The sequence below is a fragment of the Mugil cephalus genome, chromosome 12 (genome assembly GCF_022458985.1).
Source record: "Mugil cephalus isolate CIBA_MC_2020 chromosome 12, CIBA_Mcephalus_1.1, whole genome shotgun sequence".
Lineage (NCBI taxonomy): Eukaryota > Metazoa > Chordata > Actinopteri > Mugiliformes > Mugilidae > Mugil > Mugil cephalus.
The window spans coordinates 16,029,275-16,056,538 of NC_061781.1; the positions used below are offsets into that span (position 1 = coordinate 16,029,275).

At 42.5% G+C, this 27,264-nt stretch overlaps 2 protein-coding genes across 2 annotated transcripts; one reads left to right on the forward strand and one right to left on the reverse strand.

Annotated features, from left to right (window-relative positions):
• Nucleotides 1–4,309: 4,309 nt before the first annotated feature.
• On the reverse strand, nucleotides 4,310–10,252 carry fancb (FA complementation group B). The gene is made up of 8 exons (XM_047600950.1): nucleotides 9,268–10,252; nucleotides 9,017–9,172; nucleotides 8,790–8,879; nucleotides 7,953–8,081; nucleotides 7,050–7,231; nucleotides 5,764–6,221; nucleotides 5,439–5,679; nucleotides 4,310–4,977 (listed from the first exon to the last, which is right to left on the reverse strand). The coding sequence occupies exons 1-8, from the start codon at nucleotides 10,183–10,185 to the stop codon at nucleotides 4,569–4,571; spliced, it is 2,583 nt and encodes an 860-aa protein (XP_047456906.1). The 5' UTR covers nucleotides 10,186–10,252; the 3' UTR covers nucleotides 4,310–4,568.
• Nucleotides 10,253–10,450: 198 nt separating this feature from the next.
• On the forward strand, nucleotides 10,451–27,018 carry mospd2 (motile sperm domain containing 2). Its single transcript, XM_047600951.1, has 15 exons — nucleotides 10,451–10,790; nucleotides 10,882–10,939; nucleotides 11,353–11,508; nucleotides 12,325–12,411; nucleotides 12,580–12,734; nucleotides 13,883–13,943; nucleotides 14,058–14,096; nucleotides 14,200–14,324; nucleotides 14,771–14,944; nucleotides 18,486–18,604; nucleotides 23,833–23,926; nucleotides 24,081–24,177; nucleotides 24,781–24,901; nucleotides 25,056–25,158; nucleotides 26,444–27,018. Exons 1-15 carry the CDS (start codon nucleotides 10,758–10,760, stop codon nucleotides 26,594–26,596), a joined length of 1,575 nt encoding a protein of 524 aa, XP_047456907.1. The 5' UTR covers nucleotides 10,451–10,757; the 3' UTR covers nucleotides 26,597–27,018.
• The last annotated feature ends 246 nt before the right edge of the window (nucleotides 27,019–27,264 follow it).

The window sequence follows — 27,264 nt, forward strand, 5'->3', positions numbered from 1 at the left end:
CCTATTTGTTGAGAGAGAAGATGCATGGGCTGCGGTGGGTTTACCGGGGAGGTCGCATAAATTATCCAACTGCTCTTTTAATGATCAAAACACAGGGATTATAAACTAATCACTGATACTAATCCTCATATGGGGGAAAAAAAAAAAAAAAAGAAAACATCCATTTTTCAGCCGTGCTCACACCGCTGCCCAGCGCTATTGCTGTTTAAAATATGCAAGTACGCAGCAGCCTCCGCGCAATCAACCCCAGCATAACGACGTATGGGAGGAGAATTATTTGCAGCTTATAAATCTGTTTAAGGAGGGAAACAACTTTTCATCATTTATACGGTTTATTGGGGCTGCGTTGTGAGGTCTGAGAGAGGCGAGAAACGAGGGTTACCATAGCAACTGCACAGTACTTGATAGGGACAGTGTGAGAGAGAAGCGGGAAACTAATGAAGTTAAGGCCACTTGTGCATGGTGTTACCAACGGCAGCACTTACGCCTGAACATAAATACCGCCGTGAAGGAGAGTCTGTATTATGCACCAGGTGTGGGCTTTTCAAATACTGTGATGACCTCTACTCATTTCCTTGCAGTTTTCCATCTAAAGCCTGCCTTGACAAGAACATTATAAAACAGTGAAAAATGCGACTTCAACAATATCCATGGCAACTGAACAGCTGATGCTGGCCATGGTTCAGAGTGGAAAAGCTCCAGAAAATTAAGTAGACCTTGTATTGAGGTCACTAGTTTTCAGATTTCTGCAGCCAGTTTTTTATTTCACGTGATACGAATGAGTTGCTCTGGCACGTTGAATTATTATGAAGCATTATGCCTTGGGACGTGATAAAGATCTCAAACAAAGGAGTTGAATAATTCAGATTCAACAACAAGAACATCTCTTTGAGATAACGCGTTCACTACTTTACTCAGGCTGTGAACCACGCATAATGTGGTGGATATAATCAATGGCCTACCTCTTCGTTTGGTTGACCCGACGAGTTCAGGAGTCTGGAGGAGAAGGAACCCCGTGACCCGGATCAATAACGGTCACCCGGCGGCCTCGTCACGCAGTAGCAACATCCATCATTAGGGAGGTCTCGGCATGACATCATTAAGGCACAAGCTGGGATTGAAATGTAAACAAACGGGCCACCCAAACAGAAAGTACACTTAGTGTAGGAAGACATAGAACAAGACAGAAAGTCCTAAGCTTCAAATTTGTAAGGTGAAACATTTAAAGGTGCGGCTATCGTCCTAATTAGAAAAAAAAAAAGTACGGCAGTCCATTTCCACTAGGAAAAAAGGAAATGAAAGTAAAAAAAAATAATCAATTGATTTGGAGTCAACATGATACATTGGTGATTGATAAACTGAAATGAACAGTTCAATACATAGAGCAATATGGCAATAATAGAACCCAACTCCCTCATCTTTATCTTTCCAAGCACCTCCAAGGACAACCTATTTTAGCCCCATAATATACCATGTATTGCTTTAGATAGATGACACCAAGATTGTGGTTCATTCTAGTTGAGGTGCAAAAAGTCAAATTTAAACCCTCGTAGCAATTTCAATATTCAGCGCTGACACAGAGAAAAGGATTATTTGTGTTGGTAACAATGCCTATGGCTGTGTTCTGATTAAAGCTATCAAACAACCCACTGCATTCAGGGTTTCTTTGGTGATTTCCATCCGAGATAGGCCAGATATTTTCCTAGTTTAATGCGGCTCTACGTCCTGTTTCAGTAAAAATAAGTATAAACCTCACATGATCAAAATCTGGGTTCTTCTCACAAACTGCTCACATTATAAGAATCATCTTCCAAATAGTGCTACAGTGCGACCACATTCAAGCTACCGCTTCAATGCAAAATCACAAAAGGCAATTTGCTTTGTCCATTGTGGGCTTCTGTAGGATCATGGTAATAATTACACACTAGAGAAAAAATCCATTTCTGCTCGTTAAAATGAACTAATTACATAAGTAAACGCAAATTAGACCTTTTATCATTATTAAGTTTGGTTTTGCTGTTTATGTCATAATTTTGAGGCATTACACTGATCAGGCACAACATTATGACCACTTTCCTCATATTGTGTAGGTCTCCCCTGTGCTTCCAAAACAAGGTTGTGACTCATCAGAGACTGGACATGGACCTTTTGAGGGTGTCCTTTGGTGTCTAACAGAATGGTGTTAGTGGCGGCCTTTGGGTTGAGAGTCTGTGGTTCAATCCACAGATACTTGCTATGGGGTGGGGGGGTGCCTAGTCTGGTCTAGGTGTGTGGTCCATGTATAAGTAACACACGAATATCAGTTCCAAAAGTTTCCCAGTAGAAAATTGGATTGTCACAAGATCAAGGTCAATGTTATTTGCTTCTTCTGTCAGTGGTTTCAATGTTGTGCTCTGTGTGTCTGAGCTACCACATGTGTAGCACATAAATAACTTTTGTTTTCTACACAGTAATAAGCTTCTACACAGATGTAACAGAGCCTATGACGGCTGACATCCACACGCAGGAATGTGCGATCCATCACTTCTTGTGTATCCTCCTCATTATGGAGAACGGGGGTTTTTCGGCAGAGGTTTAAAAACCCCGCAGTGTTCATACCCCGTTCAGGGTGAATAGAAGTTAACGGGCAGTAATGGGATGACAAAGCATATATTTTACTTGGGTGGCAGTCCATTTCCTCTCCGGGCATTTGCTGGTGTTATTTACTCTAGAGGTTTCAAATTTCTTTTTCTTTTTTTTTTTTATTGCTAGAAGTGACAGAGGTGTTTGTATCACAGCCAAAAAACAAGGGGAGGGTGGGGGGGGGGGGGTGATCTCTTTTTGCACGGCATCAAAAGGAGCAAAATAAAGAGTTTGTGTGTGATCAGCTTGCACAGTCGCCGACTTTGAGTTAGTTAACAGAGCTGCAGAGCTTTGTTTACACTCCACCATAGATTTCCTGCTTGTGCAAGCCTTCATTACCCTACAGCAGCATTGAAGTCATGACGAAACCCATTAGGAATCACTCATGAAAATTTGTTATATATATTTAGTTATTTAGATGCAATGACGCAGACTACAAACAAATGGAGTAGTTCCCAGAACCAACTGGATTCAATTCCCATTAAGAGGAGGAGAAACGCTCACCATCCACTTTAAGTCGCCACTAGTGGTCAAGCCGCACAGTCCTCGTGTGTCCTGCGAACTGAAGGATTTGATGTTTACTCGGATGAAGAGAAATGTAGCTACAGCGCCGAGAGTATGCGCTGCGTCGCAGGAGAAAGAGCATGCGGGGACTTTTTTTTTCCTTTTTACATCATTTCACAGTCAAATAACTGAAACACGAGGGGGAAAGTACCACTAAAAGCTTTCAGTCAACTACAGCCGGCGAGTACATTTATAAAGCCTCATCCGCCGCGAGTTTATTCATAACGCCAACAGTTTCTCACAGCGGGACGAAAGCGATCTCTGTCTCCGACTGAATATCACGCAGCAGCAGCTACGGGCATGAAAGAGGGTTTTTGATAACAAAGCCTCTAAAGGGACATGAAGACAGAGAGCGGGCTGAGCAGAGAGCCGTGTCACAACAGTATCAGATTAAGGCTGTGAAAACCAGAGGTGATGGAAATGGGCTGAGGCTCTACACGGCAATAGACAGTGGTTAGATATAAACCCCAAGAGGCTGTCTGAGTGACCAGACGCACACGGTCCTGCTTGGGGTATGAGAAAACAACCAATGGGGGCGAGGATATGAAGAACCCTGTTTTCATGAAAGGGATGGTGGTGTTTCTTTGAAGCAGGGCCGTATGAGGTCCTTATTCATAGTCAGTATTTTACATCGAGTGCGTGGTGGCCAGCACGACACTAGTTCAGAGTAAACACTGAAGAAATATTAGCGAGTCATCAGTTTAAAGGTATGTTGTATTCAGAATCAGGGCTTTACTTCATTACGCATCCTTTATTAACAGGGAACTGGAGCACAGTCGACCATCCATAACATTATGACCACCTTCCTAATATTGTGCAGGTCTCCCTTGTGCCTCCAAAAGAAGTTGTTGTGACTCATTGGAGAATAGACATGGTCCTTCTTAGGGCGTCCTGTGGTGTCTGCATCCTGCTGGGGATGGATGCTGAACATCAAGGGGTGTCATTGGTCTAGGTGGTTGGCACATGTCTTAAGTAACGTCCACACGAACGTCAAGCCTAAAAGTTTCCCGGCGGATCACGAGATGTCATTCACTTCACCTGTCACTGGTTTTAATGTTGTGGCTGATTGGTATGTGTCTCTCTCTTTGAAGCCGTCACATTCATTTGGATCCAAATTCATATGTTAATGCAAGGGAAAACAAAGCTTTATTGATTTTCTTGCTAAAATATGTTTTTTGCTTCTGACCTTGTACACAAGCGTTCATGGCTTGGCTGCTGGGAGCGTGCTAACGACCGTCTGGTCACAAATACACACAAAACCCCAACCCTGCCAGACAAGCCCATTTCAAAGAATCCAAACTATTCTTTTAAGCCGAAACCTTGATCCTGGCATCATTGACTTAGCGACGGGATTTGCAACAGTAATCAAGTCTGGAGGCACATTAGCCGAGCAAAGTCCTCCGAGTGTCTAAAAGAGCTGCCAAATCCCCATCGAGCTGGACTCCAGACATGTTTTGGACCAGCCTACGATACCTCCCCACATCCACCAGAGGGCTCAACTTTTCCCTGCTCCTCTCCACGTCCTGCCGCCACACCTCTCTGCACCTCCGGAGGCCCTCTGCAGACCCTGGGTCGGGAGTGTCATCGATGCTCCCCTTCTCTGCCTCGCTTTCGTCTTCTTTGCAGAGTAACGCCGACACCCCCTCTCTGAGTGACACCACCTCTTTTTCCAAAGCTGCGGCAAATATTTGAGATGTACCCCGGCCTCTTGTACCTCTGGCCGGCAGGATGGAGCAGGACGCAGGGAGGTGCTCCAACAGTGAGTTCAAGAACTGGAGCATCTGGATGTGGCTGCAAAGGAACAGTAGACGCACATTTTGTTATTTCATCATGAAAAAAAGTTACAGTTCTTGAAGTCTTCGCAGCGTTTCTGTCGTTGTCAGCCGATTCACAACCGGACCCAGATGGGAGTTGATTTGCCAGATTTATATTTTTAAGTGCTCTGCTCTCCAGAGAATCCTAATCTCTTTAATATTCAGCAGAATATTGTGCTGACATCCATCTTAGCCAACTTCAAAGCACCGTCAACTTTAAAAACCATTAATACAAACTGAGCTGTGCCCACCTCCGCGTGTAGACACTGAATACTGAAATACATGCTGGAAATGACAGACAACAGAATGAAAAGGTCAAATGTAACGTACTCGGTGGAGTTTTCGCTAATAGGTCCGAGCATTTTTTCTAGTTAAAATCACCGTTTTCTTTGTTCCAAGATAAGACTGCACCCTTTCAGTGAATAAAACATTATTTACCTGGAATGGACAGACAGTTCTCCGCGGAAAGGAGTTATCTGATGCCAACGCAGCAGCATGAGAGCAGATGGTCCCGCAGAATTTAATAGTAGATACCCAGGGCTCGCTTCAATCTTCTCACAACCCACTCTTTTCTGAATCCAGCCATTTATATCACCTAAGCTGTTATCAGGGGAGTCGACGTGGAAGACGCAGCAGTCCAGCACCGCCAACAGACTCAGGAAGTCCTCTCTGGCCTCATCTGGACAAACAAAGAAGACAGTAATAAACATCCAAGCGTCAGAATTAAAACCTCAAGCCAAGTGAAGGCTTTTTGCGATTTTACCTGTTTTGAGTTGTGGGTTTTTCAGCAGTTGTGTTTGGAAATCATTATGAACGTCTAAGACGACACGACCGCACTGCAGGACGGCCGGTGCCTGGCGGCTCACGAGGCCAAAAGCATCTCGTCTCTGGACGTAATGGAGCATGACACGGCACTTGACACGGCCAGAGTTCAGCAGAAGTGCCAGCTCGGTAACCGCAGTCACAGCCAGTCTGCATGTGTTGAGATCATTGATTGTGCTGGCGTTGTGTTGCCTGCTTCTTTTGGCTGTGGGCTCCAGGAACAGGGAGGCAGACCGGGAGGAGGAGGAGGAGGAGGCGGAGGAGGAGGAGGTGGAGGTGGATGGTGGCGAGGGGCAGGGCGAAGGGAGCAAGAACACTTGGCTCTGGGTCTGGATGACTGCAGGCGTTGAGCTCTGGCCTGCCTCTGTCAGGATGGATAAGCTCACACTGCTCACAGGTCTGGAACAAAAATAACACATCACGAACAATCACGTATCAGATATAGATGGTGGGAAATGTGACTGGATATGTGATACAAAACTCCCGACTGTGTGTGTTTTAATAGATGCACTCGTGAATGCAGGCACACCGATTAACGCCCAATATTTCCAGGTGGCCAGATCTCATCTATAGTACAAGTGCGCCGATCAAAATGATGCAGTTGTGGTGGAAGTTTTTTTTTTTTGTTTGTTTTTTTTTGCCATGTTCTCAAATGAAAAAGCAAGAACAGGTAGATGGAGGAATCTGATAGCTCCTTGTTCCCATAAAAGGAGCACGGAGAGTTATTAAAAACGTGTTGCCATGGCGACCACCTCGTCACCCTGTGTCTGCCTTGAAGTTGGATGGGTGGGGTGGGGGGGGTTAGAGGGGAGGGCAATCAAAGAGGCAAAAACAAAATCCTTTAAAAGAAAGCCTTGTTGATTTAATTGTGTGGTTTTTTTTTTGTGTGTGCGTGCGTTCGATTCAACGGGAACTAACCACGGCAACAAATGGCAGATGCATCTAACGAAGAGGCAGCGATATGGCCTGACAGACGGACAGCAGTACTTCTCGCTTGATTAAAATATGGAGTGCCACATTAATAACTGCCGTTTCTTTACCATGCACACATGGTTCCACTCAACCAGATGAACTCATTAGGCCTCACAAGACTTTCTGTAATGAGCATTTTAGAGGAATCCCTGCTGATTATCAGGATATCTTCATGTTAAGTTGGCCATTTTTTAGCCGCACACAACCTGCACATTTACACACACACATAAAAACTTAAAAGTGAATAATGTTTACAAAGAGCCGTCGCTAGTTAGTATCACTCCCACAACCACTCGGTCCTCGGTGACGCGATGCCACAGCTTGTCAATTTGAGGTTTTGAAGACACTGCTGGCATGACTTGCATCTTGTCATCCAAGGCATCAGCCTTTGACTCATCATCATCTTCTTCACAGTCCCACAGAGCAATAAGGCCCTCCTAGACAGAAAGTGCAAAGATTATAATCAGCCGCGACAAGTGTCTGACAGCATTGACAGCAATAGCAGTTTACGTCAGACGTTTCAGCTTGAACAGCCATTTAGGCACAAATGGAGCGGACTTTTAAAACGTTATTTAAAAATCTGTAGCACCGTTGGGAAAATGAGTATTTGAGATGTAGGTTTCAGTTAAAACAATTAAAGTTTTTAATTGAATGTAGCACATTCCAATTGGTAATGTGAGATTGGTGTTTGAGCCGATCAACACGTTTTTAAAACGATTAACTGTTTTAAATTAAAAATTGCTTGAAGGGTGGCGTTTTTGTCTTAATGCATAGCAGAGCTACTTGGTACAGTTAAGATAAGAAAAGCATTTATGAATCACCAGTGGGAGTAAAATTTAGTTTATTTATAAAACATGCAAAAAAAATTGTAATTAAAGAAGAACTGAAGTGGACTGAAATCGGCCAATACAATCTTTAAGATTGAAAAAAGAAAACTTGATGGGGTCATCACTACCGCAAACAGATAACATCCAAATTATAAACACAGAATCTCTTGTACTGATTTTACATTTTCTCTAATGAGAGCAAACATGTTGTGATGCGCTTATAAAATAGTTGGGGTTTCCCAGGCCACTAAAAAAGGCCAGTATTGTAACACAGCATAACGCTTCTTTATATCATGATTGCTAATGTACGACTTCTTTTCATGGACCTCACCTGCTCAGGATGGGTGAGAACAGCCTCTCTTTCTGAGACCACGTCAGTGAGGGCCTGCACCGACTGCTGTAAAACTCTGTCCTTCACTCTCACTTCTCGCTGTAGCTCTTGAAGCACGGCCAGTCCGCTCTGAATCACAAATCATGTGTGATTGACGGCATATATTAAAAAAAAATGAACACATGTTGAGAGGCAGAAATTAAGTTGAGATGTCACACAAACACCACCATCAGGTCGTTACGTAGAATAACACGACTGGACAGTAGTTTAAATGATAATTGCAATACAGATCCATTTCTTTTTTTTCCCCACAATTTTTATATACATCACAATATGACGTGTGAATGTGCAACGTCAAATTGATATTGCAATCTATTTTATGTCAAATACAACTCTTCTCGCCAGTCAATTGGGTTCACTCAGGAAAATGAATGAATTTGTTTGGTGTTTTCATTTTGGAGGCTGTGGTTTGTCATATTGTTAATTTGTTTCTATTATTCTGAGAATGCATTTATTTTGTGTGTCTATATTATACACAAATGCCAAAGTTAATGTACTTGCACATACTCTCTACAAACTAACATTTCCATTTTTAAATATTTCTATCAATTTTTCCCACATACTTGTCATCTATTATTCAATCGTGATCCACTTTGTAAACAACGTTTGATGCGAAGGTTTACGGAAACGTCCTTCTTCACGTGCCTTTTCTAAATTTACTTACTATACGAGGGATCAGTAAAGTTACATCTCATCTTAGCATTATGACTGACCAGTCCTCCATCATAAGGCTGGAAGATTTAACGTTGCTGCCCCCGACCCAGTATAAAATCTCACCTGTAGTCTGGATTCTAAAGCTTGAAGAGTGAGGAGATAGTTCTCTGGTGGAGGAGGGGTTATCTTTGGTGCATCGTTGTCCTGGCCACGCTGAAAAAAAAGTATTTCCAATTAGTCACTGTGCTCCTCTTTCGTCATTTTTATTTATTTTTTTGCTCGTTATAAACAGAATTTCGAGCAACTGTCAATTACCAGTAAAACAAAAAAGATAAATGAGTATGTCTTACGGAATATGAAATGCCACAGAGGTCGGTTATGAGGAACCTTTCCAGAGGCTGCTCTGCTGCACCTTGATCCTTAAATACCAGCAGCATCTGGTCCGTTCCACATCCCAGGAAGTCGTCCACGTGGACGGAGCTGACACCTGACCACTGGGAGGCTATCTGGAGAGGAGTGTTTAACGTTTAAAAAAAAAAAAACAATGAGAGTGTATTCACAAAAAAGAATCCACTGATAATGAGATTGCAGTTTTACATACCTGAAACGTTTCCTTCCATACAGCGCAGACCTGTCCCTGGTGAGAGGATATGACAAACAGGCATCCATTTCTCCCCGCGTGAACCACCTGAATACTCTCAGGTTGCTCAAAGGGCAGCTGACATATGTCTCTTACTATTCCACCCTCACAATAAACGAGTTGCTGGTTAGAAGTTGCTGCAACCACCACACATTCAAGCACACCACCTGACCTGTCAGCTGAGAGCACCAAGCTGCACTTTGTGATGCTTAAATAGGGAGGAGGTAAAATCGTAGCACCGTCGAACATTTGTCCATCCTCGACAAGACACCCGAGTGCTTGCCGTGTGGACTTGAAGCATATTTCTGAGTTGCTTTGGAGCCCAAGAACAAATGTCTGTCCTTTGTGGCAGGGGAGTTCTCCCACAACACAGTGGGACAACCGGGCGGGTACCTGTCTAACCCCTCCTGTCTGCACAGATGCGTAAAAGACACTTTCCTCATGGGTCCACAACACTGTGGGGCCCTGCAGGATGTCCACGTTCTCATTTATTTCATAGGGGACTTTAAAGTCAAAGCGGTGCTCCAGACGGTTTGAGCTGCTCAGCGAGAGGAGACTATACTTAAAGCCTTTTCCTTTCTCGCCCTTCTTTGTCAGTAAGACACACGGTGCCGTGACTCTCTTCTGGACGTCCACGGCACATTTACATTTCACGATGTCCACATGAGCTGATCTTTTGCGGCTGATGACAGCCGCCCCGTCTGCTGCCTTCACGAACCCGTTGTCCTCCCGTCTAAACGAAAGCCGGCGGAACGTCAGCTCGGTTGTTTCGTTATCTTTCGTGTTTGACGCCCGTTCACAGTCAAACAAGATTACGTTTCCACACAGTGAAAGCCGGTGGGGATTTTGACGCAAATCTTCCGAGCACAAGCTCTCCATTATGTTTTGGAAAGTCTCCGGGTTCCTTTAAAGTTCGATTCCTCCTTATTTACGTCTTACGCAAACGGCATTCCTAATTAGTAGAGTATAACGTAAGTGTCATGCGTGTTACAAGTGGATATAAATACAGACAACTGCTACATTTACTCGTGTTCAACGTGTCACACACTGACACAACTGTAAACACTGGAAGTAGCGCGCCAAATTAAACTGAACGCTTCCTGTTAGCCCAGGTGCATTGTGGGTGAAGAGGATTGGTAAACAACAGTGAGTCGACGAGATTAAGCTAATGTGTGCGGTTTGACAGCTCTGTGTTTAAACGAGCCAGCTGTGCGAACGATTAGCTGAATACTTTTGCTGGGACCTTGAAAACAATTCAACTCTTCCTGCACCCGCTCAGTCCGAAACGAACAGCGTAGAGGTGGAGCCAGTGGTCACGACCGGAGCCAAAATGGCAGCGACTAGACGTCAGCTGCACACTCGGCACTGATTCATCAGAACAACATCAGCTAGCTGAGTAACTAACTAGCTGCCTGAACACGGAACTGCCACAGACCCGGGCATAGCTGAATATGGCTGAACTTGATCCGCACGAAGGAGAGCAGGTAAAGACCTCTTGAACACACTCGCCTTCCTTGTCTTTCTTACAGTTAAAACCAAATACACATGTGACGGGAGCGAACTTTGTTTTGACAGGACCTCGAAAAGAAAATTCAGGAAACGAGGCAGAGATTCAACAATGAGTTGCTGCAAGGTAACAGAAGCTGCTGGTATTGACTCCCCACAAGGCACCTGCCCTCGGGTTAACTTTATTTGTGTGTGTGTGTGTGTGTGTGTGTGTGTGTGTGTGTGTGTGTGTGTGTGTGTGTCATTGTCACCCAGTTTACATGAATTCAAATATGAAAGTTACGCGTCCACTAGTTACTCTCACTTTGCGTCATGTTGGCAGCATGTTGACCTAAATGCTCAGAGCACACGCAAGCTTCAGCATTTGTTTACATTAGCCGCTACAAGTAGCAGTTTAGATCAATAGACAGTGGCCTTGATCGGAGTTGACTGCTCATCAAGGACAATGTGGGTTTGATCATGAAAGCCATTGTGGAGGAAAGTGAAACCATGACCCTTTGAATGTCATGTGATTCGTTTTTTTTACGTTTGTGTTTGCAGATTCAGCGGAGAAGTATGACTCCAGGGATGTGGAAAGGCTTGAAAAAGAGGATGCCCTCGTGGAGGGATATCTGACGTGGAGGATGTATGTGGTTGACGATGCCTTGAAAATGATTGATGAGAGTCTCCAGTGGAGAAAAGAATTTGGTGTGAATGGTAAGACGCCATGGCATAACTTTACCACCTCATAACAGGTGTGGATCAGCTCCACTCGTCTAAATAAATTAGTCCTGAATTAGAAATGGGATTAGGGAATTGGACAAAATTTAAATGTGCACCATTCCAGCTTTTGAAGTTCAATATCAAGCCCTGCCTAAAAGGAAAAAAATTTTATGTTGCCACATTGAGCGGTTTCCAAGCTTACTACACAGATCAGTGGTTGTCTTTGTGCCTCTCTGGGATGAATCCAGACAGAGCTGTCATTGTGTGTTAAACACCCATATTTCCATACATGCTGCTGACCCTGAGAACAGCCCCCATTGTTTCTCTTCAGTATTTCTCAGAGGTGCTGTTTGTTGGTCCTGAATCCAGCAAATTAAATTTGTCAAACTGTTGTTTTTGGGGAAATTTTATTTATTTGAGTAATTACCCATGACCACATGGTGCCATATGACTCTGTCTGTATGCTAGTGTTAGTGTTAAATCTTTTGAAAAGGGTTGATGACAAAAGTGCTATTTTCTGTCAACTCTGACAGTTTCAGGAAGGCCCAGTTTAAGGAAACTGGGTTCCACAACCGTGAACTTTTTGCATGATAACCGAGTGACTTCCTCTTGATGAACTAAGCTTGAACGCAGTTTTATTTTCAATCTGTTTTGGTTATGAGACTCGCAGAAAGAAAAAGATTCTTAAAGATAAAGGAAACAGGTAGCCTTTCTACACTCTCCCTTCAGTGTTATGTTTTGTGTAGTTATGCTTTGGATGAGAATAAATACCACTTGACAGCGCAGCTTCTTCCTTCCTGTGCGTTTCAGATATTCAAGAGAGCACGATTCCCAAATGGATGTTCGAGACTGGGGCCGTCTACCTCCATGGCTATGACAAAGAGGGCAACAAGCTCTGTATGCACACATTATTTTGAATTTGTCAACTATATGTGGGGAACTTTAATGTTATACACTTATAAGCCAGTCTTTATGTTTTGGCAATATGGGTTAAATGAAATTATAATGTAGAAAGGTAGAAAAAAAAAAACATAACCAAACAAAAATGTATTTTTCCTTTTTTAGTTTGGTTTAAGGTAAAGCTACACGTAAAGGATGCAAAGACGATCATGGACAAGAAGAAGTATGTGGCTTTCTGGCTGGAGCGCTACGCGAAGAAAGAACCTGGGATGCCGCTCACTGTTGTGTTCGATATGACAGAATCCGGCCTCAGCAACATAGTAAGTCCTTTGTAATTTTACGACTGAGCTCTTTCCCGAATTCATGTCCCTAATCTCAATGCTGATTTTTCAGAACTGGTGTTGCGTTTTCTCGGGTTAGAAAATGACTTTTTCCGCGACTGTCGCCGCGATGCTGTCGAGCTGAGCTGTGGTCTTGCAGGGCCTGCTGCTCCTCACTGGTTTTACACTTTGGAGATTAAAGTAACCTTTAAATCCCGATGGTCAATTCGAGTGGGCTGTCTAATCCTTAGACCCGCTGCGCTGTTAGCTCGTCGACGGAGTCGGTGTATTCCATTGGTTCGGCTCCTTTCTGAAGAAATTGCTCAATTAAATACAAAACAGTTACACGAGCAAGCCTAAAAGAATAAATAGATTTTCAACTGAAATGTAAAATGAGTAGATTATAGGATCAGTTGGTAAAGCAGCCCTACTGAGGCCTGTTGCACCACAGTGTGAGCCAGAGCAAGGTTAGCCCATATGATCTCATTAAGGTTTGGGAGTGAGTCTCCTGCATAGCAATGAGGCTTCTAGCCAATTATAGAGGCTTGCTAGGGTATAAGGGCTGCTTCTATTGACATATTGGCTTTTTTTCTCTGATGATGTTCAGTTAACATGAACCTGTATGGTGAACATTTATCATGAAATGACTTCAAGCATGGCGGAACATTTCACCCTGTTATTTTTAGATTTGCAATATTAATGTTGTATCTAAAATGCCTTAATCAGAAGCCCTTTATTATGTATGTGTGGCGAAAACGCATTAAGTTCTCAGACATTTGCTCTTTTCCAACTTAGACTGTCTTGAAAAAATGCAAGCGCTTGATGGATAATTGTCTATGTTGCAAATTGTTCATGAAAGATAAATAAAAATGTCACGAATTTCGCAAAAAATTAGCTGAATAACGTCCTAAAGACTTTGTCAGACAGAATGTCGGAGAGATTGTGCTGGGGATCATTAAGAGGAGCTTGTAATGAATTTTCATTTAATGTTAAGTGGGTCACTTCAGATCTAGAGGCGGTTTTGAGAGAACAAACATTCTCCCCAGTGAAAATTGTTTGTTAAAGCATACTATGTACTTGAAGGCTTTTATGAGATTCTGCTTTCTAAATCACTGTGTGTTCTTTATCCTTTCCAATTTTTATTTCAGGACATGGACTTTGTAAAGTACATCATCAACTGCTTCAAAGTATATTATCCAAAGTTTTTATGTAAGTAAGAAAGGTTCTTGTAAAAGCAAGATTGATATCGATCCACGTTCACACGTTATATTCTCAAACCTTGGAAACAAATCTCATTGGCAATTTTTTTTTCCCTCATTCCAGCCAAAATGATCATAGTGGAAATGCCTTGGATCATGAATGGTGAGTCTAAATGACAAATTTTATGTTTAATCACACTTATATAATAATATATAATGTGACTCTCTGTGACATCTCAGGTGTAAAACGTGTCTCTTCTTTACAGCTGCGTGGAAGATTGTGAAGACGTGGTTGGGTCCAGAAGCCATCAGCAAACTCAAGTTTGCATCCAGAACTGAAATCTTGAATTACATAGGCCCCGAGTACCTGCCACCTCACATGGGTGGAACGGTATGTTCTTATATCCCCAATATGTACATATTTATTTTTATGTGTTGGATTATTATACAAGTTTTTATTATTATTTATACGAGTGTGTTGTGTAATGATGTGAAATGATTCCTTTTATAAGTTACATCCTGTTTTTAGCATGTACATAATATATTGTCGTTGGTCTTATTAGTGGCATTTGTATTGATTATAAAATACCTAAGCTCATCTTTAAGAGCAGTTAAACAATGAAAACGGAACATCATCAGCGTACACTCGTCCATTCACCCGGGATGGAGAAATTGCGCTTTGTCATTTCACTAAATACTTAAGAGAGCATTATTATTTAACTTTTTTTTTTGTAACTGCAACTGTCAAAGGCGTTCACATATTAATTCAGGATGATAATGAACGCACTATATGAGGCCCGTGCCTGTAGTGATGTAAATTGTCTGGCTGTGTTCCAGGACCTGTTCAAGTATAGCTACCCGCCTCTTCCCGACGACGACTTCCAAACGCCCATCGGTGACAACGGACCTATTGTTAGCGAGGATGAGACGGAGAACAAAGAGGGTGAAGCGAAGGGCACAGCTGCCCTTGAGTCCAGCTTCAACTCTGATGTTGTGGCAAAGCCCAAAAAGGTACAGTTTATATCTATCCGGTCGTTATTAATCGTTCAGGAAGGTAGATGAGCTGTTTAAATGTTGTCACCTCTGGACGACACACGGCAGCAGGCACGGCTTCTTTGTGGCTTCTTTGGTGCGACTCTCTGTCTGAATACAGATGGGTTGTTGCTGATGTTGATACTAATACAGTTAGAACGACTAATGTGCTAATAACTGCTTTGACATTTGCCGGGAGCTGAGCATGGTTATTTTCTGATTGCCGCAGCATTTCAGACTAGATATTATTGATATTCGTTCTCCCTCTTCTCTTGCAAGTTGAGCGCGATTCCAGCATGTCCGGCTTCCTGGCAAGTAATGCTCTAATATGGTAACCATTAAGCTCTGTGAAGGTGACTCTCTGAATCTATTTAGCCGCTCTCGCGTCGCAGAAACCACATTACGTCTCTCAGTTTCTCATGTGGTCCGCGGGGGTTATCTGTAAACTTAAGCCCCTCCACATTGTAGCTGAATTCCTGTTCCCCAGCAGCAGCGCGGCGTTATCACTGGAACAACCCCGCGGGCCCAATATGTTGGCGGCGCCGCCAAAGTCCACACCGGTTGCCGGGGGCGCAGCTTTCGTCACAGATTCTGCCCACTCTTTTACAAGAACATCCCCACCTCATGATCTTTTTTTTGCTTCTTTTCTAGCATGAAAATAGATGGGTGGGTATTTAGCGAGTCGTCTCAGGAGCAACTCGGTATCAGGACACCCTGTTGAACAGTGATGCATGTGTTTTTCAGCTTTTTTTTTTTTTTTATGTTGCATGTGTTGCAGCTGTTATTCACAGAAGTCCATTTTCCAGGTAGCACAACCTATATTTTAGCCGGCTGTCTATAGGGAAAAAAAAAAACCTATATCTGCTCAAGAGACCCAGCGTTGCTATGTCACGCAGAGCTGCTCCCCTGAGCCTCCTAAGCCTCTCCGAGCAAACTGTGCTCCCATTGTTCGTAAATACCACATTGGTTATGCACAACAGATTTAGATGTACAAAACGGTGATATGCAAATAAGTCATTTGTTAGTCTAAACTGTAATCTGCTGGCACAAGGCTGGAGTCTGTTAATGCTCTTACCCCCACTCTTACTGGCGTATTTTTCGTTGAGAGTGGCATGAACTCGCTCTCCTTAACACCCCGGCGAATGAGTGTATCTCCCTTTGACACCGTTATTTGATTTAGTTGTTTTCCGCCCCTGTGTTATTACAGGAACTACGGTCCTCTGAGGTGTTTGGACTCAATGTCAAAACACTTGAGTCAGCCCTGTGGGAAAGAGGAAGTTTTCAGGCTCGCCAAATGAAAGTTACACAATCACCCTGAGGTGATGCAAACTCGAACGCAGAGAAGACGTTACTTTATTTAATATATAGACGTGTCTGAATACACCTGTCATGTGGTCTTGTGCCTTTATTAGTTTGTCCAAGTCTGAAGGCGGAATTATCACCATGATTAAAATCATTTTAATGATTATTCAGCTTCTAACATCAGATTAAGATCTTATTATTATACTCTTATTATAACTGGAGTCTGGAAACTTGAACTCCACTCTGTGGTATCTTCAATTCAAGGCTTTGGTGTCGGTTGGAAGGCGACCAACTATACTGTAACTCACAGTTGAAGCCAGTCTGAGCACATTCCTCAGTACATGTGTGTCTGCTTGTGATCCATCTTGTCGTCCCGTCCGTTACCACCACCACCCATCATCCGACCTGACCTGAATTCTTCTGGATTCCAGGAAGCGCTGCACCAGTAACACCACGGCTTCTGGAAGCTAATTGCCTTTCTCTCTGTTTTGAAACAAGGGCTGGAGGTGGTAAGACAATGAAGGATCTCAGAGTCCAGAAGATTTCTGCTGGCTGGAAAGACAGGTGTACTCGCGTGACTCAAATTACTGCCAGTCAGCCGACTGACGTCCCCAGCGCCCACTTTGACATGTTCATCCCTGGGCATGTCCTGGACCTTACATTTCAATTTGCCCCTCTGTTTAAAAAAAAACACAAAACTCCTGACCTTGTTATTGAGGGATGTGGATTTAATAATGGGAAGCTTTTCATTTGCACTGTGTCATGTAGACGGTGAACTAAGCAGGACACTTATTTCACAGTCTAATTAGAGAGAGGGAGAAGCTCAGTCGTGACATTTTTACATTGTTTGTATCTCCTAAACCTCAGATTTCAAAATACTAAGATGATTACTGTTATATTACAGTAGACAAGTTATTAACCTTTAGCGTTAAGTCTTTAATCGTGCCTGCTTTTGAGGCAACTTTTCTTCTAAAACCATCTGTGCCTTGAACTCTAACACTTTTACCAAATCTCCAAACTAAGAGTGCTAATCAAGTCGACAATCTTGTGTTGTTCCTTTTAATATGTACTGTAAGATCAATACACTCCTCATTATGACCATTTCAAGTCATCACTAATTTCCTTATCTTTACATTTCATATTAATATCCGTTCATGCATGCGTTCATTCATTCAAAATGAATAGGAGGAATTTTGAAAGTTCTGTCACGTTAGATATTTTTTTAATGTGGTCTTTTATTTCTATGTACATGATAACTGAAGTTGTGTTTGTTTTTATTAGTTTGTTGTTTGGGTTTGGCTTAAAATACGTCAGCTCAACGATTGTATGTTTAACTCTAAACTGTTTAATTCACTAAATTGCGTCATAAAGTGTCTTCTTGAAATGTTGTTAGCCTTTTCTACTCACGTTATTACTAAATTGTGATACGTTTGCGCTTTAAAAATGGTGAATAAATGGACATTTCATCAGCAACTGACAATCTTTTGATGTCTTCATTGTGGCAGACGCCACTGAGTTAAGACGACGTTTATTGTTCCTCCCAGTAAATTACACCCTTCCCCTCTTGAGTCATAAATGTCCCTATCACATGCAGACTTCGGTCACCTTTGCCCCGCCCCCTACTCATCTATTTTATTATGTCCGCCAGTAACACTGAAAGCATCCACTTCCCAAATTGACCTACTTTATCTGAAATCGCTGACATCAACGCAATGGTTTCCCCTATTTCGTGTCAGCTGTTATTTGGACAACGTCTTGTGGTTTGTCCACGGATAATTTGAGTCAAAGTTTACGGCTGTTTTGCTCAAAAGTTCACTGCGCTAAACTACCTCCAACAAAGGGTTTTATTTATTTATTTTTTTTTGTCAAAAGTCATGAGATTGTGGGTTGTTTTTGTTCCGCGTTGTCGCTTGGTTCCGGACATGCTGCTTGTTCTTGTGCGCTCGCTCTGTTCCGCTGGGAACATGGGTCAGGAGTCACCACTAGAGGGGAAAAAAAAAAGTACTTTCTATTTCGGTGACATAGCTTTTCACCATCATTTCACAATTTAATAATCAGAACCAATGGCTGTCGAGTCATTCATTAACTGATAGCTTTCTCTGTGTTGAAGGGCAAGGGTCATACGTTTTCATTTTCAGAAGAGGAACCAGATAAGGTTTCACGTCATATCGGTATTCTCTGTGCGTGTTACTAATTAAGTGGTCTTTTGTTGTTTCAGGTGAACTTTCTGGAAGACAGCTTGAGGTCAGAGGACAATGACAGAGGAGACACATGTCCCAGGACCAAAGGAGCCAGGAAGCCGCTGACCACCTTCAAGGGCACTCTGCTCGATGTGAGGTAGGTCATACAGCTCAGCCTCCTCCGTTGTGTCATCAGCCCCCATGCGCCTTTTCACAATTCATCATTGCTGCATTTTTATATTAGAAATTGGAGAAGTTGTTTCAACACTGTGAAATGAGTGGGCAGATCTCCTCTACATTTCTTTTTTGTCTGTTTCACCCATGCTAGTGATATAGATTGTGGTTCTGTCTAAATGACTACTAGATGGATCACCTGGGACAGACGGTCACGTTCTCCCAGAAGATCAATTCATACTGACTCAGGTGATCCCTTGTCTTTACTCTGGCCCCAGGTTGACGTTGTTGGATTTAAGTCAGTGCGTTTACATGCATAGCTTAATCGAATAACGATGGGTAACATGTCCTCCTCCACACTAGGTGGCGATATGTGTTTTCTTTCAGTTGGTTAATACGGCCACCAACCGGAGTCTAACGAAGCAGACAGGCATTTCAAACAACAAGATGAATAATAGTACAGCTTTTTTTAATCTCATACGTAATGTGGGCGCTACTTATGGTTCAGATGAGATACACTCTATCCCTCAGGTGGCTCTTCCACTGACTCTGTTTACCATCTTCTTCTGCAACTGGCTTTCTTGGATGTTTTTGTTCCGGGGTCACACGCGAGTGCAGCGGTTGTGGAGCATGCGCACACATGTGTTGTCTAGTTTAAGTCCAATTAGGCATGTATATGCCCGTCGCATTATCTTTGCATCTTAATCAGATAAAGAGAACTTCGATTTCGAGTGGTTGTCCAGTTAAAGTCGGATTAAGGCAATAATTTGTTTTTTTCATGTGCATGTGAAGTGTACTAAGAAAGTCTCAATCATTGGATAGATGACTGTGAGAGTGATTGAATGAATGACGTCCATGGTGCTTCCTGGCTTCATATTTGTGCCTAACACCAGTCCTTTTTTAAAAAAAATAAAATAATAATGCTAGAGGAGTAGCTATGAAGCAATTCAGTCTGACAGCTTTGGCATCAGTTGTTCCTGTATCACGAGCGCTTTTGACCCAAATGGGGTTATGATATTCTGGTCGCTAGCAGTGGGTCATGTGCTTGCGGAGAAAATATTAGTGTTACTTCTCGGAGGGGGTTACTACAGTGGAATTGCTCTGTCAGCCTCTTCCAAATACACTTAATGAACTGCTAAATTGCACTCAGTTTGACACGGTCTCAACACACAGCAGTGTTACTTTTCTCCTCTGACTTGGGAATATCCCTGTACTCACATGCTGGCATGCATGCCTGTTTCCATGGTTACCCAATTACCAAACTATTTGCTTAAATGAATACATTGATTGTTTTTTTTTTTCAATGCTGTTTAGTCAAAATCACATATCTCGTTTTCTAATATCACAAAATCTGAGCACCAGAGTACTATATACTATGAACTGTCATGATAATATGGTTTCGAACGGCTTTTTTGCACAAGCGTTCATTTGTCAGCTTTTTCACCAGCTGATATAGAAGTACACCCACTGGGAAAATGAAAAACTAGAACTCCTTTAATCAAACTGAAAAAAAAAAAAAAAACACTGTAAAAACCTGCTCAACTGTAAACAGAAACTGTTAAGGCTGTACTGGAATTAGCTTGGCATCTTTCACTGAGGACTGAATTAACTGCATTACTTGGATAAACACTCTGGATTTAAATCTAATTGAACCGAACAAAAGGTGAGACGTGCCCTGCACTTGTACCCAACTGAAGCTGAACAAACCAGCTTCTTTGTGCTGCAATTAGAGTTGTGTTCGCGGGACCTGAACCCAGAGAGGTCGAGTGGTTTGTTGCCCAGAACTGGATCATCCTCTGTTGTTCCCGACATGTCTGCCTGTTCCAAAAGCTTCTTCAGAAGTTTTCATTTCTAATGATTGTACACTTAGCGGTATATTAAGTAGACCTAACTAAAACAGTAAAAAATTAACGTTATGACCTTCATAATGGTAAGATTTGTGTACATAATTATAAAGAATATTACTTTTAATCAGGGACAACTAATAAATTTACACCTCAAAGCATAGACTGTATAAATATGGAGGCTGAACTGTTCCTCTAAAGTGAAGCCGTATATTAGAGAGAGTCTGGCCAACTCAAACCATGGGCACCATGTTGGATACATTGGAGGGAAGAGTCTGCAGTGTGATTCTATGGGGCGGTTGTGCTATTTTGAAATAAATCGCTTATTTTCACCATTAAATGCCGATGTTATGCTATAAATGTTATTGCCAACGTCTGTCAATACGCACAAGGCCCTTAAATATCCCAGCGTCCACTTACTTTGAATATTTTAAATGAGCCTGTAAAATGCTTTGTAGCCCAATCACCTCATCAGTCATGGAGCTGTGTTTACCTTCTCCTCAGCCTCCCGTGTTCATCCATCGCTGTTAAAAGTTTGAAACTACTCAGAAAAATTAGAAATAGTGAAAATTAAACTTGTTTTACTGTTATTTAGTATTATCATTATAACATTAGCACGCTAGAATATTGGTTAGATGTACTTAACATGGCGCCCATGAAGCATGTGACCAGCTTAGGACTAATCAGCATAGCGGGACAGCTCAGACAGTCCGTTCCCTAGTTGACCAGATTTTCTCTAATATACGACTCTGAAGCTCCACCTGCTCCATGTTAGTAGATGGTACTTGGGCCAAACTAAAACACTAAAATACATTTTTTCTTTCATTTTAATATAATATTGTTAATATAATGTTGACGCATGTTCAAGTGTCAAGATTTTGGATACGTTTTGTTTTACTCTTTAAGTTATTTGACGCTAAAGAAACAGGATGTGACACATGTGACCGGTTGCCATGCCAACCACTCCGTAAAGCGGCGCTGTGGAACCATGACAGTTGTAAAAAAAAAAAAAAAAAAAGAAGGAAACAAAAGTACAGTGTATAATTTAACACTTCCTTGCAGCGCAGTAATAAATAAACGAAAACACAAATGAGTCTGGTGGGAGTGTGATCGGGGTCATCGTTATAGCGGCTCTGATCTGGATCCACTCTCAAATCCGTACCGATCAGACTGGCTCAGATCTGGCTCCAAATTCACGAGACGCCGCCGCCCGTATCCCCGGGATGCTAGCGTCAGTTTGGCCAATGCGAGGAAGTGGGGCTGCGTTGTCCATATTTACACAGTCGATCCCTCAGCGAGGTGTGTATCGATGAACCTCGTGCATGATGAGGCTCTGTACATATTGGGCGGGGAAAAAAAATTGTTGTTTTTCGCGTATTGACTCAAAGCCTAAAGCCACATTATTGATGTGTGTGTGTACCTGTATATCCCAATTGATCGGGTCACACTTGGTCAGGAAAACAATGCTTCCAGTCAATTGTTCTTTGAGCGCACACGAGTTGGCGGTGTTAATTATTACCTGTGCCACGCTAATTAGAGAGAACCACTGGCTAATGATCAATTACCTTGAAGGAAGGAGCTCTCCTTGGCTCTTACACATGTCGTCGAGTACATCATGTGTTTTAATTGATCCTTCACTGAATTGCAAATGGATGCCTACCTCAGATGCAGTGCAGCAATCACCTAATGATCTGGTTGTTTCTTGGGTAAATGAGCAGCAGTGTATTTACCTCATACAGTGTGCGTGCGTGCGTGTGTTTGTGATATTATCCCTCGCTTTCATGAATAATGTCAGCTGAGTTTGTTTTTCAGGAAAAGATCTTTGATGTGAGGATTTCGACGGCTCTGGGCTGTGAATTATAGTGATAAACGGATTTAAATGAGCCTTAAATGCAATTATGTGCCAAAGCTGCGTTAGCCTTAATTCGAGGCTGGGGGGCTTGTATAAGGGAGCGTGGGGGTCTTTGATCTAGTGTTCGCTAAAGGTTTCTAGAGCCCAAAGACTCAGTGGGAGCTCGAGCGAGTGGCCGACTCTACAGCTGTTTTACCGGGGAGAAGAGCGGGGACGTAGTAGATCCCGTGAAACACAGCCAGACTGCATCAATGAGACGCTTTATGCGTACAAAGTGGATAAAATAATAAGTTTTCAGTTCCCAGTGTGAAAAAGGGTTCGCTGTGCACCCCGGCCAAATTTAACAAATCGCAAATTAAACTGTTGCAAACTTTGTTAGAAGAAAAACTGGATGCTCATCAAAATCAACAAGGGAAGCAAATCGCCTCACGTCTAGATTTTAAACCGCAGGTTTGCTTCAGCTCTAGATTTCTTTGCACTGCGCTCACATCACCTTTACTGTCTCCTACACATCCCCAAACATTATCAGAGTGTGTTGCTTAAAAAAAAACACATTTTACGTCAGAAAGCCAGTGACCTGCAGCGCACTGAGGGTCATATAAATCTACCTTCAAATGTGCGGCTGTTAAGTACGACTGTAAAAGTTTCCCCTTGTGAAAGCTCAGCCTGCAAGCTGCTGATGTTCTTCCAGATTTTTCAATTTTGTAATAATCTTAAGAAGTGGCGAACAATATCCTGCTTTCGAATCCTGTTGTTCTTTCATGCCTCTGCACTTGAGACGACCATGACTGGAGGCATTGTGGTTTTGTATATTAACACAGAAGACATGGAAGCTGTGAAGAGAACACATTTGATGTTGTGTAGCCCAGTAAATGAGTCACCTGGAATGGGTTTCAGTTAGCGGGTGTGTCTTGCCACAGTTTGACTGGTATTATGCATATTGTACTCGCTGTACTCGTCATTCTTGCCGGCACAATGTGTCGAGAATACTTTAAGGCATTTGCTTCAAAGTTGTCACAACACCAAAAAAAAAAACTGATTAGTAATTGGGGACCAAAGGTTGCTCTGACTAAATATGTTTTTGGCTGTAACTCAAGAATTCATTTGCTGTTTATGGCAAAGTTTCACAGACATTTATATCTAGAAAGGTTAAAGGTCACCATGAAAACGGTTTCTAGCGAGCTTCTTAGATTCCTTCGAATATGCAGCCTGTAAACTGCAGCCTGTCCCGTTGGTAATTCTAGGTTTCAGCTGCGACATGTCGCTACTAACACTGTTGTACTTGGGGGGAACTCATGACGCGTAGCAGGAAAGGCTCCGGGTCCTGGGGTAATCCCACCACACGGAATACAGAACACAGGAAATGCAGCAGTCCGGTCTGTTTTAATAAGTTGTGTACGAGCGAAATGGCAAAACATGTGGTGAATAAAAAGCCTGATCTGATTAATGCGCCGAGGCCCGAGCCTCAGGTTTCTAATGTGTTTCCTGTTGCTCTCTTTCTGCCTCCCACTTTAGCCCCTCGGAGGAGCTCAGCTTTGGTTGTGGTGACACGGAGAGGAAATGCCTCATTATCTTGGGCAACGTGACCAAAAATCATGTGGCCTTCAAGGTGAGTCTGAACACTGATTAATTTAATATGACGGAACAAACACAGATATCACCAATATGGTCCGATATTTACTGATTTCAGCCTCTCAATGTGACGTTTTTTAGTATTTGAAATCATTCTAAATCCGTTATCTGCTAATTGTGCTTCTCCACAGGTACGGACCACAGCACCTGAGAAGTACAGAGTGAAGCCCAGTAGCAGCTGCTGCGAACCAGGCGCTTCAGTGGAAATCGTGGTGTCCTTACACGGAGGTATTGCACTTAAGCTTCCGCACTTCACTCCCGGGCAGATTTTTTCCTAACGCTGAGCCTCAGAATAATCAAACGGTTCCGTCTATTACCTTCCCAAAGTGCAGGCAGCCACTTTTCTTCGACTGACATGCATATTTGAAGAGGGATAAAAGAATCACCTCCCCAAAACAAACCCATCAAGCGGCTGACGGCGCCGCGCCACTTGAAACGTTTTGTGTCCTTCAAGTGGCGAAGTGTCAGCTGTAGGTTACGACGCACTGCGCTGAGGATGGCGCGGGAGAATCGTGCACGGCCTATTTTAGGTTTGCATTTTCCCCCAGCTCTTATGCCGAGTCCCAACACTGTCGCATCTAACACGAGCATACCCCACCGTTTCCAAGTCAGCCGTGGTTGTTTTTTATGGATTTAAACGGCAATTTAAATTTATATTTATACATTTATTATAGAAAATTTGAATTCTTGCCTTTTCTGCCTTTGTATAGAGAGATTTAAAGCTTTTTTTTTCTTTTTTTTATGCCGAAATGTGATGTTCTTTCCAGGCTGTAACAGGAACAACTTCTGTCTTGATTATTTGCATTAATCCCCTTGGATGGTTTTGTGCAGGTTCCCAGGCTTCTCCGCAGGACAGATTTTTGGTCATGGCCGCAGAGATGGACAATAACGGATCACAAGAGCTTGCACAGTTCTGGAAAGAAGTACCGAAAGCCAAAATCATGGAACACAGGTGGGCATGAGTGCGCCTTATTAAACGCGTAATGAAAGAATATGTGCACTCCTGGTAATGGCCTCTTGCTGCACGGTTCTCATTACAGCGGACCTGAAGGTTGCATATTCCCCCTCCTGATACTCCCCGCTTATTAGGTTGTGTCTTTTGACAGATTGCACTGCCATGTCCTGGAGAGCGGTAAACCTGCAGTGTGTCCTCTCAGGGACAGCCCTGTGGAGACGGGAACCAACGGGCAGCAGGAATTAAACACGTCGGTGAGTCCTGGTCGAAGAGAGGCCTCGAACCGGCGCTGCGTATCATCTTTGAGTTGCAGCATGTGTTTTCATGCCGGTATTTTCAGCCCCAATTATCATTATTTTAAAGAAGGCTTAATCTCTTAACCCTCAGGCATCTGTTTAATCAAACTGCCATTTAAAGCAGATATTGCAGAATGAATGATTTTATTGTGCCTGAGAGATCAAAATATGTAGTTATGACGGAAGTCAATGGGACATTTTTGTCCGCCAAGGTTACAAGAGGGTAAATTTTAAATCTGATACATAAAAACCCAAGACTGATCTGAAAAAAAAAAAATGCCCCAGTCACCATCCATTAGTTTTATGGAAAATTTTTCATGTTTTTTTTTTTCTCATAAAAACAACAGACTGCCACTAATCAAACTGGCATTTAAAGGGTTAAAATTCCCCAAAATTATTGAATTTTTTGGTAGTTTTGTAAAGTGCTGAAGTAGTTTAAGAGATTTATGCAGAAAAAAAATAAATAATTTTTTTAGGACATAGACATTTTTTTCCCGCTATTAGAATTTTTTTTTTTTTTTTTTTAATTTCAAATTCATGTAGAGATAGACTTTGTTACAAAGAATTGTGCCATATGCACTAACACAGCCAAAGTGACAGCCAAATGAAGAGGAACATTTTTTCCCAAATTGACAAAAATTTCCCTACGGTTGCCTGAGCGTTAAGAGATAATTGAAAAACACACTAATAAAGATTTTAATGTTTTCCATTGGGCACTCAAAATGTTAGTTTTTACTTATTAAGAATGTCAGTAAGTATCTAATATAATGATAGATGTAGCTGTTTCATTAAATAAAAGTAACAGTTCAATGTTTTGAGAGCTATTCTCATATACTTTCATGTAGGTATTAAATGAAAAGATCAATAGAACTCTTGGGTCTGTTTTTAGCTCTGGAGCCTTTTTATTAAATTAGTTTAACCTATGGACTCGAACTGGTTCAGCCAACATTAAAAGAATTATACTTTTGCGTGTGAGTGTGTGTATATACAGTATTACGCAATCAGAGTGTTTTTTGAAGGGTGGTGAAATCTAAGCTAGCACTTTTCCCCCTACTTCCAGTCTTTATGCTAAGCTAAGCTAATTGTCTCCGAGCTCCAGCTACAGGTTTGGTTGTCTCTGCAAAAAAAAAAAAAAAAAAATCTTTATTTGCAGGTCGTTTGTCACGAGCCTGACATGTTCCTGACATGTTCTGTTCTGTCGGTGGATAAACCAGCTCACTCAAACCGGTCTTTCTCTCACCAGCTCATGCGAGTGATGAACTACAGCCAACGACTGGAGCAGAAGCTGAACACGTGTCTGTGGATGCAGAAGGTTCTCACTGGGCTGGTGTTGGTCCTCGTGGCGCTGAACCTGCTGTGTCTCTACCTGCTGGGTACGTCCCAGCAGCCATCTTGACCTGCGTCTGTCAGTCGACCATGAACACACACGCGTATGGTTTCATCAGGACCACCGGCGACCACCTGAAGGACGGTCACCCCCCCTCCCAAACCCCCCTAACCACAGCCCTTCCCACAGACTGCTGTGGTAGAGAGGAGCAGGGCTGACTTTAAGGACACGCGAGTCCCTGAGAAGGCAACACGTGAAAAGAGACGGCGCTAGTCTCTTTTTGCAGCACTTTTCCAGACAGTTTTATTAGCGCCACGTCAAATCAATGATGTGTTTTGTAAGTCGTGGAAAAAAACAAAAACAAATTATGTGTATTTATTGCAACCATCACAATATGTAGGGAAGAATAGCTATTTTTGTGAAAATATTGTATAATTTTTTTTAATTATATGAATCTATACGATGTGAAATAAACAATTTTTGTCAACTAATGTTATTCTGTTTAGCATTTCATGCTTTGATTCTTGCACTCAAAGCTTGCACAAAGAAACGTGTGGCTAAAAATCTTGGGATGTAAATGTTTGGGCCACTTGGTGGCCCTGTTCTGCATAAATACTCACACTCTATAAGAAAACTCATTAGTGCAGAGACACCTAATTGAAAACATCCCAACATACCACCTTACTAAACTTCTCCGCCGTCAGACCAAGGGGCCGCGTGAGACTTCTGTCTGCGCT

Coding starts and splice junctions, on each gene's coding strand:
- fancb (XM_047600950.1), bottom strand. CDS start 10,185: ATGGAGAGCTTGTGCTCGGAAGATTTGCGTCAAAATCCCCACCGGCTT. Junction 9,173..9,267: donor TATGGAAGGAAACGTTTCAG/GTATGTAAAACT, acceptor ACTCCTCTCCAG/ATAGCCTCCCAGTGGTCAGG. Junction 4,978..5,438: donor GAACTGTCTGTCCATTCCAG/GTAAATAATGTT, acceptor GTTCCTTTGCAG/CCACATCCAGATGCTCCAGT.
- mospd2 (XM_047600951.1), top strand. CDS start 10,758: ATGGCTGAACTTGATCCGCACGAAGGAGAGCAG. Junction 14,097..14,199: donor AATGCCTTGGATCATGAATG/GTGAGTCTAAAT, acceptor TCTTCTTTACAG/CTGCGTGGAAGATTGTGAAG. Junction 25,159..26,443: donor AGCAGGAATTAAACACGTCG/GTGAGTCCTGGT, acceptor TTCTCTCACCAG/CTCATGCGAGTGATGAACTA.